The sequence below is a fragment of the Onychomys torridus genome, chromosome 4 (genome assembly GCF_903995425.1).
Source record: "Onychomys torridus chromosome 4, mOncTor1.1, whole genome shotgun sequence".
Classification (NCBI taxonomy): Eukaryota; Metazoa; Chordata; class Mammalia; order Rodentia; family Cricetidae; genus Onychomys; species Onychomys torridus.
The window spans coordinates 120677567-120691985 of NC_050446.1; the positions used below are offsets into that span (position 1 = coordinate 120677567).

General features: G+C 45.9%; 1 protein-coding gene across 2 annotated transcripts in view; it reads left to right on the forward strand.

The window, feature by feature from the left end:
• The window catches only part of Chd6 (chromodomain helicase DNA binding protein 6), a 125146-nt gene extending 111006 nt beyond the window's left edge, over positions 1 to 14140 (forward strand). For both annotated transcript variants that reach the window (XM_036185592.1, XM_036185593.1), the window contains exons 32-36: positions 315 to 521; positions 1383 to 1835; positions 3960 to 4151; positions 5012 to 5131; positions 11332 to 14140. In XM_036185592.1, coding sequence (XP_036041485.1) covers positions 315 to 521; positions 1383 to 1835; positions 3960 to 4151; positions 5012 to 5131; positions 11332 to 12222 — 1863 coding nt within the window. In that variant the 3' untranslated portion in view covers positions 12223 to 14140. The remainder of the gene's footprint in view (positions 1 to 314; positions 522 to 1382; positions 1836 to 3959; positions 4152 to 5011; positions 5132 to 11331) is intronic.
• The last annotated feature ends 279 nt before the right edge of the window (positions 14141 to 14419 follow it).

Here is a 14419-nt window from a genome sequence, read left to right on the forward strand (position 1 = left end):
CTGGGATTAAAGGCGTGTGCCACCACCACCCAGCTGAGCTATGTACTTTTGAATATTGATGATGATGCACTAAGGAAAAGATCTTCACTACACTAATTAAACCATAAGAGGGAAATGTCAAGTTGTCTCAGTCACAGCACCTCAGATGTATTCTTTATTGTCCAGACCATGTCAGTTATAGCTTATGTAGTGAGTGTGTCTGAACACTTGTTTCTCATCAGTTCCTTGTGGAAAAACTTGTCCTTGCTCTCAGGGACTTTGCAGACTTGGATAACTTGAAACTTATTCCTCAGAGCTGCTATTTTTTCCCCCAGGATCGTGTGATAATTAACCGCCTAGATAATATTTGCCATGTGGTGTTAAAGGGGAAGTGGCCCTCCAGCCAACAGTATGAGCCCTCAGGTGCACTGCCCACGCCAATTTTAACCAGCAGTGCAGGTTCCCGAAACAGCCTCTCAGAGCCAGAAGCAGCAGAACATGGCTTCAGCAATGGTGCAGCATTGGCAGCCCAGATCCAGAAGGTGAGGTTACAGCTGGTGTGGGCTACCAAAGGACAGTAGCCACATCCCACTTTCCATTGAGCCATTTACTCAACAAGTATTTAGGAGGTTTGGTTTGGGTCTTCAGTCAGGTAGTTTGTGTTAATTGGAACTCGGGACCTCATTCTGTAGACCGTGGAGAGCTGTTCAGAGTTTTGGTACAAGAAAGTGGGAAGTAAAAGGAGGGCTTTATACCTAAACTAAAGCCTGCAGGTTGTTAGGGGAAGCAGAGAAAGAAAAGCAGCATGCCATGTAAGGATGTTGCAAAGAACAAGTTCTAGGCTACAGATTAGAGAAAGAAAACAGAGCAAACATGGCAATGATGACTTGAAGGAAGGACAGGTGCCTCCCGTTAAGGACAGAGCATGGCAGCAACAGATACCATGGTGAAGTCAGGACAGGAAGAATCATGTCTGGAAGGAAGGCGAGTGATACAGGGGTTGTTAGCACAGGAGCTCTGACTTGACTGCACATTAGACTTGGCCATGGACCTTGAAAAACTGCTGGCTGGCTCTAATTTACTGGTCTGGTGCAGTTTGGATATTGAGTTGCTTTTGTCTTAACTTCCCAAATGATTCTGACATGCATCTGAGGCTGAGAATCTCTGGGTTTAATCTTTCAGCTACAAGTATAGTCTGAAGCTTGTTAAAAGTGTAGATCCACCAAAGTAGACTCCAGATTTAATAAGCTGTCTGGTGGTTGAGCACTAATATTTGAGGAGCCTTGAGGTCACAGAGAAGATAACTGGAAATAATATAGGGTCTGAGGAAATGAAGCCTGGAGAAGGAGCTGGTGTTTGGCCACAGAAGTTACATTCAAACTTTTTGCCATGTGTGTTCACAGGAGAGCTTCTTAGCCCCAGTATTCACAAAAGATGAACAAAAGCACAGACGTCCCTATGAGTTTGAGGTGGAAAGGGATGCCAAAGCTCGGAGCCTAGAACAATACTCTGCCACCCATGGGCGTCCCCCCATTGTCCTCAATGGCTGGCATGGGGAGTCAGCTATAGACCTCTCCTGCTCATCAGAGGGGTCCCCAGGAGCCACATCCCCTTTCCCAGTGAGCACCAGCACCCCTAAGATTGGGGCTATCGGTTCACTTCAAGGAGCCCTAGGTATGGACTTGTCTGGAATTCTGCAAGCTGGCCTAATCCACCCAGTAACTGGACAGATCGTCAATGGAAGCCTCAGGAGAGATGATGCTGCCATGAGAAGGCGGAGAGGGAGGCGGAAACACATTGACGGGGGCATGGACCTCATCTTTTTGAAAGAGCAAACACTTCAGGCTGGAATCCTGGTGGGTATATGAAAAAGAAATTGATTCCTCAGACACCAACTGTTTTATTTATGGATCTTTTACACCTACTTAAGTTGTCCTTGTTTTCTATCATTAGGAAATACCCTCCATCTTTTCTAGAATAGATAATACTAACCCATTGGTGGCCCTTAATATGCATGCAGCTTGGAAAAGTGAGCCAAAGGGTCTTATTTCAAATAGGAGCAATCCAAATCCTCCAGTGTTTCAAAATAGAGCCCCTGGCAGGCAGGTGAATAAGCAAGGCCAGGTGGCAGGCATAGTGAGGCACTAGGGGTTGAAATGTGGGAGATGGAAGGTTGATCCTGGCTTTGGAATCTTGCACTGACACGGAGCACACCACCAAGCTGTACTCTGGTCTCTCTAAAGCATCTGTAGACAGCCACTGTGAGGATTCCTACAGATCACAGAGAAACAGTACATTCTAAACTCAAAGAGGAGCGCACTATAAGCCATGAGGAGGTTGATTTTTTTTTTTTTTAATCTTGAGTCCTAAAAATAAGTATCATGTTTCACAGGGTTTTTTTTAATAATAATAGTATTTACTGAGTACCTACTGTGTTCAGGGTTTTTTATAATTAGAGCCTCACAACAACTCTGTTTAAGGAAAAAAATAATAAAAGACTGCCTGAAGCATACAAGCTTTTAAAATCGGCCCCAATTGTCCACCTGCTAAATGATAGCAGGAAATCAGACAGAAGACTTATTCTCCAGATACTGAGAACATCAATTGTGAGCTGTGTCGTTTGGGTTATGTCTTCCTCTCAGCTTTTGTATGTAGTTTGAGAGGTGGAAGGGGCAAATCTTTTTCCCTGCCTAGTTCTACACACTAATTTTACTCTTTGGTGTGTGTGTGTGTGCGCGCGTGCGCGTGTGCATGCGCACACAACACAGGCACAATAGCATGAACACATGGAGGCCAGAGGACAGCCTTGAATATCCTTCTTCAGGCATCATCCACATTTTGGTTTTTTGAGACTGGTCTCTCACTGACCTGGAAAATTGTCAACTTTGGTCAGTCTGGCTGGGCTGTGAGGCCCAGGGATCCACCCATTTCCACCTTTCCAGCTCTGGCATTAAAGCCTGTGCTGTCACCTAGGATTTGTTGTTGTTGATGTTGTTTATTTGAAGTCCTGTGTTTCGGTGAGGGACTTTAGGTTTATTTATTCTTAATTTTATGTGTTTTGCCTAAATGTTTATATATGCACCACACATATTCCTGGTCCACAGAGTTCAAAAGAGGGCATTGAATCTTCTGGAACTGAAGCTACAGATGGTTTATCGGCTGCCATGTAGCAGCTAGAATAGCCAGTGCTCTTCACCACTGAGCCATCTTTTCTGCCCAGTCTGGCTTTAAAAAAAAATAATAATGACACGGATTCTTGGGACTGAACTCAGGTCCTCCTGTGTATAAGCCAAGCTCTATACTTACCAAGCCGCCTTCCCAGCTACCTACATGCTGAGAGTGTGTTCTCTCCCCGCTGTTAAAGGCATGTGCTTTTCTTCTAGAAATACAAAGTGATTTTCCTGTAGTGCTCATAGTGTTCCAAAGGAGTGTCTGGTAGAAAAAATAAAATATTTTTTTCTTCTCTGGTTACTTTTTAAATGTGTTGATACAAGCACTATTAGCACTGTTGTAGGGTTTTATCAGACCAATTATAGGTGTTGGTGATTCAGAGCTGAAAAAGACACACATTCAAACCATGGAGGAGGAAAAGGTGGGCAAACCCCAGCATGGAATTTTCTGGGATGTAAGAAGTCTGAACAGAACACTGGACAAAGGAGCAGTGTCTAAGACAGTGAGTGACAATGATGACAAAGGAGAGGGGCATTAGGATGGAGGTCAAGCCTGCTGAGTAGACAGGGTGGAAGGCATTCCAGTGGTGAGCCCCTGCTGTGGGGAAGATGAGGAGTCAGTGGTTCAGTTGGTTAAAAATCAAGCACCCAGTGGTGATGATAGGGTGGGAGCAGAGGGAAAAGTCAAAGAACACCTACATTTCTACAGTAGAGCCATGATTGGCATGGGTAAATATAGAGATCAGTGTTTCATGACTCATTTCATCCTGCCATGATTATCCACATGAACTCATTTGTTTCTTAATCTAGGAAGTCCATGAAGATGCAGGGCAGACTACCCTGAGCACCACACACCCTGAAGAGCCAGGAGCTGCTTCCTCAACTCCTGAGCCAACAGCAGCATCCAGCAATCAGACTGAGAAAGCTGTTCCCAGCAAGAGCTTACTTGACTGGCTGCGGCAGCAGGCTGACTACTCCTTGGATGTTCCTGGCTTTGGGGCAGTAAGTGTTGGCTGTTAACTACCCCAGACTACTGTTAGCTCACTGAAAACTTGGGGAGTTTTTTGCTGGACGAAACTAGAAAATAGGAACTATTTGAAAGAAATCTCTGTTGACTGAGTCCTTTTTTATAGCCTTGGCTGTCCTGGATCTTGCCTGCCTCTGCCTCCTGAGTGCTGGGATTAAAGGCATGCACCATCACCACCTGTTGAGAACATCATTTTAAAGATTATCTTTTTGTTTTTAACGTTTAGATTCCCCAATAACAGAATTGCAAGAGTATTCTAACACGTTTACAAGTTACAAGAACAGAATTTGACTTAAGTTCACCCTCTCCCCCGTATCTCCCCAGAAGTGACCACATCATCAGTTCACAGACAAATCCTTAGGTTGTATAAACTCATACCACTTGATGAAAAATTTCCAAGTTAATTTATTGGTACTTCTGCAAGAGGCTCTGTTCTTACAATTGCTCTGGTAGTCACCTTGATGCCTTTGCTTTGTGTCCTCCTAGTTAGGAACCTATAGGAGGGCTCCTGAGCACTGCTGTTCAGTCTTGGTTCATGCCAACCCCATCTGATTCATAAGACACGCAGACAGACAGGAGCATGTAACATAGATGCATCTTGCACACTATGCTTCAGTGTTGCTCCAGGAAGCTGCTGAGTCAGTTCCAGCCCCAGTTAGGGGCGTGGCCTGCTGTCTGAGTCCGGATACCACAAGAAGAGAGGTTAGGTGAGGCTTGGTCATAGAGTTCTGTGTAAAGCACCATTAGGGAAGAAAAGAACAAAACCACTGAGAAGCACTACCCATATCAGACTGTGGCAGAATGTTTATAACATTTTTCTCCATTTACCTCCTAGAGTTTTTCAGACAAACCCAAGCAGAGGAGACCACGCTGCAAAGAACCTGGCAAATTAGACATCACCTCTCTGAGTGCAGAAGAGAGAGTTCCTGCTGTCCCCAAGGAGCCAGGACTGAGGGTAGGAAGAGGGCACTGGGTGTGGGAGCAAAGGGACCATCTTGACTGTGCCATGCCTTGCACACTTGAGAGAAAGCCCTGCTGAGCAGTGGGTAGCTGGATGGTGTTTTCCTTGAGGACAAGAGGCCAGCACAGAAATCTTAAACTGCAGTAAGTGCCACAGACCTTGTCCAGCAGCTGTGTCTCCTGAGCTTATGTTTTCCATCTTCACCTCCTAAACAGTTTGTTAAACCATTCCAAAATCTTCCATTTTTTTCCACTTTTGGTACAATTCAAGGGATAAAAACCCTAGCCCTGGATATCAGTCTTTTGTTCCCAATTTAATAGATGCCATGATGGAAACGTGCATGTCTTTTAATGACTATTTAAGTAAGACATTTCTTCCTAGTGCTTCTGCACTGGCAATGAAAAACAGCTGACTCTAAGCACTGCCCTTTTCCTATTATGGACTCATAAGACTGGAACCAGCTTCAAAGACATCCGCAGAATACTTGGAGTCTAACAAATCTGAGTTAATTATAGTTTACAGATGGATACAAGTTTGGGATAGAAAAGTCCTAACCTCTAGGGGGCGGTAGTTTCATTTGCCAGTGGGCCTACTGCATACTAGGAGCACCCTGTCTCTCAGTGCATCCCAGAGAGGTGCTTCTGGAAATCTCTGTAGAGGTATTTGCTGTTCCCCCGCTTTTCCATAAATTCAAGCTCTCCTGGACTCTCCAGCTCTTTAGCCGCTACAGCGTTGCCTGCATCAGCTTCCTTGGTGGGATTGCCAGAGTGTGACTTATTTTAGCTGCAAACACTGCCCACCCTAGTCATGTCCTCTTTGCAGAAAGCAGTTGTCGCTGGTTTTCTCACTCACCCAGCAGCTCTACAGACAACTGCCTTCATTCATCTGTGTCTGCTGCCACAGCTACTTCAGGGCATACCCGGTCAGTCCCTCAGACCTGTCATGTTAGAAAGCTGTCCTCCCTCCCACCCCTTCCCTTTCCTTGCTTTGTTCTCAGGAAGGCTGTTCTTATTCCTGACCTTGTGTTAACCACTGAGCCGGCCTCTGTTTCTGTCCTGTCTAACCTTGCCCCGTCTTCCCCTCAGCACCTAGTGTCTTAAGAAAGTTAGGGGAAGACCTCCAGTTCCTGTCTTATTATAGTCCCTGAGCTGTTGGTTTATAGACATGCCATTGGCCTTGTTTCTTTCTACATGCCCAACAGTTTCCCTCATATTCCCTGGAAATTAATGCTCATTGCTCCTTTACAAGCACTGACCTCTTGCCAGAAAACCCATTTTTAATCTTGCAAACCAACCTCCTCTTTATGGTGCATCTCTTTCCTTTATGAAATAAACAGACCCTGCTCTGAGGTCCCTTTTCTACACTGAGCAAGAACAGGAACCTTTTTTCTGCCTATCCCTCAGGGCTGTTCAGTCTTCCCAACACATAGGTGGGCAGTGGCTCTCCGCAGCTCTTCCACAGCATACTACCTCTTCTCTCCCAAAGGATCTCTTATACCATTCATTGGGTGTAGCAAAAGCTTATAAACAACAGAAACTTATTTCCCATCATTCTCAAGGTTGAGAAATTGAAGGTCGAGTATCTGGTGAGGGCCCAATATTAACAACCATTTTGCTGCACCCTCACATGGAGGAGGGACAAATAAGCTCTCCTGGGATCTCTTAGAAGGCACTAATCCCATTCATAAGGAGTTGGCCCCTATGATCTCATCACTGCAAAGCCCTTACTGCCCCCGCCCCAGCTTTGGGGGTTAGGATTTGAACATACAAAGCCCAAGGCAGAAACTCTTCCCCTTCTAAAAATAGATTAAAACTCATAAAGAACTTGGTTTGAGCTCAGAGTCCTGCTGTATATGCTGAAGTTTGTCTGGGTAAAGTCCATATAACACCAAGGGCAGTGAGACTCAGCCTTAATTTGCCCAGGTTGTGGTTGCTTATCAGCTACATCTATAACATGTTTAATGTATAGAGAGCTCTTCATTTGTTTGTTACAGATATGATATAACTACCTACCTATCAACCTGTTGCACCTGTGAGCATTGGTAGACTGTGCTGTCAGAAACACACTTAGATTTTACCAGTGATTCCAGAAATGTCCTTTAGACTTTTCTTTGGCTTTGTTTTAATTTGCTTTGGAGATTTCTGAACACTTAGTTACTGGGTCTCTTCTTACCCAATGTTTGTTGGATAAGCCTTTGTAAGAGTGATGAGAATGAGTTGGTCACCATCCTTCTCTTGCTTCTACCCAAGAGTCTGAGTGTTGGAACAAATGCCATCACATATTAGTGAGGCTGCTCTCTGGTCAGAATCCCACCCAGTCTTCTGGAAAGCAGCTTTGCCTCCGCTCTTGCTTGAACACAGGCACTCTTCTTGCTCTCCATGAGTGCTCTCCAGGCCACTTCTAGAAGAGGAAGCAGGTTTGCTCCCTAGGGTGCAGTTACCAGGATGGAGAACTGCCAAAGCCTGATTTGGCTGCTGTGTGTGGTCGCATTGCTGCTGGGAGGGCACCCGTCTGTGGTGAGCAGCATCTGGGTGGCTGAAGTACTGCTCTCTTCCACAGGAAGTGGTGCAGGTTGATTTCCTCTATCAGTGCGTCCCACACTGTACATGAATCATTCTCTTCACCATGGGCTCTTTTGCTCTCCAGACCTGAGGAGAAAAGAAGAGCAACCTCCACCTTCCCATCATGTTCTGGTTTCTCAGAGGACCCTGTGCTTTTACTGAATCTGTGACTTTCAGTAAAGGCCAGGAGAGAATGTTTTTAGATGCCCTAGAGCCTAAGGAGCCCTCTGCACCTAGAGGGCAGGACTAGAGAGGCCAGAATCATACACAAGTGACACCAGCAAAGAACTAAGTTTAAATCAGTGGTTCTCAACCTGTGGGTCACGACTCTTGCAGTGATCAAATATTAGAGATTTGCATTATGGTTCATAACAGTAGGAAAGCTAGCTAAACAAAAAATAATTTTATAATTAGGGGTCACCACAACATGAGGAACTGTGTTAAAGGGTCACAGAATTAGGAAGGCTGAGAACCACTGGTTTAAACTATGGTAAAGGTCTTTCTTAGAGCAGATTGTTAGAAAATGGGACAAGGGCCAGGTGGTGGTGGTGCACACCTTTAATCCCAGCACTCAGGAGGCAGAGGCAGGTGGATCTCTGTGAGTTCAAGGCCAGCCTGGTCTACAGAGCAAGTTCCAGGACAGGCTCCAAAGCTACACAGAGAAACCCTGTCTTGAAAAACCAAAAAGAGCCGGGCATTTGTGGCGCACGCCTTTAATCCCAGCACTTGAGAGGCAGAGGCAGGCGGATCTCTGTGAGTTTGAAGCCAACCTGGTCTACCAAGCGAGTTCCAGGAAAGGTGCAAAGCTACACAGAGAAACCCTGTCTCGAAAACAAAAACAAAAACAAAAAGAAAGAAAGAAAATGGGATAAGGTTTTATTTGGGCCTGTCTCCTTAACAGAAAGACCTTGGAAATGAAATGTGCCCTTCACATTAGAGAGTCACAGGAAGAATTAGAGTTTATTTATAGTGAATACCTCAAAATCAGAGTGAGCACTTGCCTGGCACACTCCAGGACAAACCATCCTGGCATATTGAAATGGCTGGTCCTATTGGGAATAGAGGCACATGGCATGGTGTAGTGTGAAAAGAGCCTGAGTGCTTCTCCTGCTCAGTCCCTGTCAGCTCTGCCCACAGTAGTGGCCTTCAGTTTTGAAAGGCAAAGACTCCTGGTGTAGCTGTTGAAGAGGCTCTTTCCAGCCCTATGATACTAAAGGAAAGCTTTTTGAAAAGTGCTCTTGGAGTTGCCTTCATATTTGTCCATGTTGGCTGGTTTGTTTTTTTTCCCCTTGAAATATTCTTTGGTAAATTGAAGGACAGTCTGTCTCTGGGGATTCAGAAATGTTTGAGTCACGTGTCTGTGAATTGTAGTTCTCTGGGACGTGACCCTGTCATACTGATTCAGTGTGTGACAAGAAATTGAGATGAGATGATGGAGCCCTTGGGTTGAGGACTGTCATGTGGCATTTCTGCTGCTCTTTCTGAGCCCCATCTGCAGGGCTGACCACTCCCTGCAGGGAGATGGGTGCATTCTAGGAGCGTCTCTTGGAACCCTCTGTGCCTGTCCTCAGAGCTCAATGAGAACCTGAAACCAGTGTCGCCAACAGCCATCACTGCCCTTTCAGCAGAGCTCTGTTGAGTATTGTGAGGGTTGTATGTTTTGATAGTTTGGGGAGAAAAGAGGCAGTGAGAGCAGAGCTATGAGTGAAGTTCCCGACCAGTCTCAGGAAGTGGTAAGTAGGTTCCTTACTTGCTCAAAAGCCCGTGCTCTAAGGCTCCAGGCTCTAATAATAGGATTCCCCTGGCCCTTTCACGTCTGTTAGTAAGATTTGTGCCTTCTTTTTTACCCCTTTCTGCTCTGTTGAGGAGTAGAGCCAGACGCTGTCTCTCTTCGCAGATAGGGGGCTGTGGAGTCCTGCTTCCCCTGCCAGATCCTTGCTGTGCACTCACTCCAGATTCTCAGGATGGGGCACCAGATCAGCACAGGTTCAAGTGGTTCTGCCACACTGCCTTGATGTTGTGTCCACAGTGCACATCCAGTAGCACAAGACCGGTCACTGGCACTCTGACCATCCTTGCTAGAGTTGAAGGAAGGTTGTAACGTGAGTGCCAGCTCTGTGACACTACTCTAGGAGGAGACACAGGGCAGTGGGGCCCCTCATGTTTGGGGGGGACGGGGGTGCGGAGCGGGGAGCAACTACCAACACAAGGAGTTTTCTTTGTATGAGAAAACTGCTCAACAGCACGAGGGTGTTTTAATCCTGTGGCTCTGCACTACTTGATAAACCAGCAGAGCAGGAACAGTGGAGAACAACAGAGAAAGGTGTGTGCAGTTGTCCATGGCCCAGGCATTGCAAGCAGCAAAGGGAGAGAGGGATCACTTTTCCCTGTGGAGGGAACCTGTACGTTTCTCTTTTCACAGGGATTCACATCACCTGTAAAACAAACTCAGAGGTGGAGCTGTTGTATTTCAAGGCTTGTGTTACTCCTCTCCACAGGCAGACCATGGGCCCAGAGCAGGGTTCTGCTGCAGCCTCCCCCTCCCTTGCTACTTGTACCTTCTGCTAGTTGCCACCACCAAGGCCATGTGGTCCTGCTTGCTAAGGTGTGGTGGGAATGGTCCATGTATTATATAGTGCCCAGTGACACTGTGAGTCTGAGGAGCAGAGGTGCTCACTGTGGAGCTCTTTTCTGATTAAAAACCTGGAGAACCTTCAATCGCAGCACTCAGGAAGGAGAGGCCAGTGGGTCTCAGTGAGTTTAAGGCCAGCCTGGCCTACCTAGCAAGTTCCAGAACAACCAGGGTTATAGAGAGAGACCCTATCTTTAAAAAAAAAAAAAAAAAAAAAAAAAGTTTTTTGGCATGAACCCCAGAAAGAAGAAAAATACATGCTCTTCCTTAAGAGAAACCAGAGCATTAGTGGTACATGCCCAGCAGTGCTTAACGTCCTTCATTTCTACAGCCTATGTATATGCATCCCTTTTCATCCCAAGTCACAACTTCCAGGGACTCAGGAAAGATTGGGACACGTGCAACATTAGCATACCATGTCCCCAGCAAGTGCTCCTTCCTGGGTCAGGGGAGGAGGAAGGCAATGTGTCACACACTTCACTTTTGGTGACTTTAAGTGTCACTGTTTTGTTTTTTTAAACCAAAGCTGACCCATTCTGAGTCACAGCATCAGCTGTAGTATTGCCCAGTCGGCTTTTAAAATTGACTGCATCTGACTCCACTGTCCCCTCCCCCAGCACACTCAGCTTTGCTGCTTCATTGAATCTGTGTGGTGAGGAAGATGACTGCGATGTTCCAGTGAAAGGATCATGGCCCTAAGAGTCAAGAACTGGGGCATCATCAGTGCTGGTCTCTCAGTTCCCAGCTCTGCCAGTTTTTCATTCAATAGGAACTGCTCTTGCCAGTCAGTGTTGAAAGCACTGTCTCATGGCACAGGCATCTGTTTGCTTCCTTGCTACTGAATGCTCTCAGCCTCTACCCCTCTGGGCCTGTGGACAGGAGATACTCTTTCCACTAGAGCCCTGTGTGAAGCTGGGAATAAGCTATTCCAGTACGCAGCTGCAGCCACCACCTGCCATCTAGTAACATTCAGCATCCAATGTTTCTTTGTCCTTTTTCAGGGGTTTCTCCCAGAAAGCAAATTCAATCACACCCTAGCTGAGCCTGTGCTTCGAGATACAGGCCCCCGCAGGAGGGGGAGGCGGCCTCGGAATGAACTCCTAAAAGCTCCAGCCATTGTGGCAGACTCTCCCTCTGGAATGGGACCACTGTTCATGAATGGGCTGATTGCAGGGATGGACCTGGTAGGATTGCAGAATGTGAGAAATATTCCAGGCATTCCTCTCACTGGGCTGGTGGGCTTCCCAGCTGGTTTTGCTACCATGCCTACTGGTGAAGAGGTTAAAAGCACCCTGAGCATGCTACCCATGATGCTGCCAGGCATGGCTGCAGTGCCCCAGATGTTTGGTGTTGGTGGACTCCTCAACACACCCATGGCAACCACCTGCACAACCACTGCATCAGCGTCTCTCTCAAGCACAACAAAAAGTGGTACCTCAGCCACTGACAAAACTACAGAGGACAAGCTGAGTGGCCGCGATGTAAAAGCAGACACTCTGGTTGAAGATAAGCCTGGCCCTGGTCCATTTTCTGATCAGTCTGAACCCACAATAACTACTAGTAGTCCTGTGGCTTTCAACCCATTTCTCATCCCAGGAGTGTCTCCTGGACTCATCTACCCATCCATGTTTCTTTCCCCTGGCATGGGCATGGCTCTGCCAGCCATGCAGCAGGGCAGACACTCAGAGATGGTTGGCCTTGAGAGCCAGAAGAGGAAAAAGAAGAAAACAAAGGGGGATAACCCCAACCCAGAGCCTGCTTCCGGGTGTGAGAGGGAGCCAGACAGTGATCAGAACTGCACTGAGTCCAGTACCGCTTTGCCTCCAGAAAGAGAACTTACGGCCCAGGCCAAGGAAGGGGGGCTCAAAGACTCCAATGATGATACCAACTAGAACTTTTTCATTTAAGAAGTTATTGTGACTTGTAAGTTTCTTATCCCATAAAGGTTTGTTCCTTCCCTCACTTCACCTCCATAAGAACCTGTGTTTCCATCAGTAATATTCCCTACCTGATTTCCTGTCTGAGAACTATGGGAACATGTTAATAGTTGCAGGGTCTTGCCACTTCATTAGAGAAGTGTCATCTACCTAGTCTAGGAGGCACAGAATTCTTTCTTTTATCCAGTTCATTCCAGCAATCATAGTTGATACTGTACTTGATGACATACCTTCTTCCCCCTTCTCTTTCAAGTCCCACTTATCTGAGGAAGAAAATGGCAGAAGAAAGCTGGCTAAGGATTCACTGTGGGGCCAAAGAGCAGAGACAAGCAAGCACTAGCTCGCTCTTGTGAGCAGTTGAATAGGAAGAGCGAGTGGATCGAGGAAACAGAAAGGCACAGGATAGGAAGTGCTGGTGCGTGCTTTCTTAGTTCAGGTGTCCCTGTTTGATCATGGTCCCTGGATAGTGTACAGCATAGAAACTAACGGTTGAAAATGCACGTACTGGTGGTGTCTTCAGAACAGGAACCTTCCTGATAGTAGTACAGTTTCTCCCTTGTAGTTGTTCAGACACCTGCAGCAAGAGGAAATACTGACCAGCTAGGCAGTATGCACATCGTCCCCACCGAATGAGAGAAGCTTCAAAACCTTGAGTCACTGCAGCGAGTGAGAGGGCACTGCTCACCTGTCCACTGGCACTGCTGGCACCTTATCCCCCGGGACCTCTAGCCACTCTCCCCTCTGTGTTGGAGATCTGCTGGGTTTTACTTTGTGTTAGGCTTTCTGGAGCCTATGGAAGGTGACCGCTCAGCACTTGCTAGGTTCTGTCATCCGTGTAGAGACAAGGCAGCCATGCCTGCCACCTTTTACATTAGAGCTGTGAAGTTCTTTTCCTCTCCATTGTCTCTGTATCTTAGATTTGGGCCCAAATTCCAAATTGCCAGTCAGGCAAGGTTCTGTTCAGACAGCAGCATTCTTTCCTGCATCTCCATGTTGAAGAACTGAGCAGGGAAGAGCCCACCCAGCAGCAATCCCGCTTCCTGTTTTCATTCCCCCTTCACTCCTGACATCATGTCTCTCCTGATGGTCTCCTGCACGGACAGCTCATGCTTGAGACTTGAACCAGCCAAGCCCAGTTCTCGGGCCCAGGGCTCAGGGGCTGGACGGGTGGCAGGTGTTCCAACCACCAGATTCACTTCCTTGTCACAATTGATGTGGGTTTGTTTTTTTTTTAACTGTTTCTGTTACAGTTTTGCTAATTTATCAGAAAGTCTGAAAGTTTGGCATGCTATTTCAGTTTGCATTATTTATTTATGATGATTTTGTCATTGTCTTTTATACATTTGGGGTTATAAATTATGTAAATGTTAAAATGAGCATCTCAAAGAAGTCTGTTAAATTGTGACAAAAAAAAAAAAAAACAATCAGGTGTATTTTCAAAAAGGAGAGTCCCGGTTTTATGAATCATAGATATAAACTAGAAATTCTATAACTGATCTATAAGAAGGAAGAATCCAAGAACTGAATAAATGCTATTTAATGATGTGTTTGTAGTGTAGAAGGTCTATGATGCTGGCAACAGATTTCTTAGAAATGCTGCTCGCTGTTGAACTAACATTCTGTTCAGTTTTGCCTCCAGTGGAAGCAGAAAGGGTTTTTCAGCTGTTAAATCTTAAAAATCAATATAATTTATTTATGTAAAAGAAACACTCAATCAATATATTTTTGAACCTTTTAAGTACTAATTTTCTTTTTATCAAGTAGAAAAAAAAATGTATTTGCCCTAAATCCTTAAAATACAAATGCTATAAAAACTCCTGTATCTTGAAAGCCTTACTGCAAATGAGCATTACAGCCACCCAGCAGTCTGTTCTTCCTGTTGTCTCGTGTTGTTTTATGTGGAAAGCTGCTCTCCCCAGCTTCCACTTCAACCTCCAAGAAGGTCATGGGTTCAGTGTGGACCTGACTTAACCACCAGCATGCACAATCCCTTGTTCTATCTTACAAACCTGTATGTTAACTCTCGGGTGTTTAGGCTTCTGTTGACTGCTGTTGTGACACTGTTTGCAAAATGAAATTGACACTGTGGATTATTTACTCTGTAAGGCACAAGTGCTTCTTATGATTATTTTGACGTTTCCGAGAGCAAAAG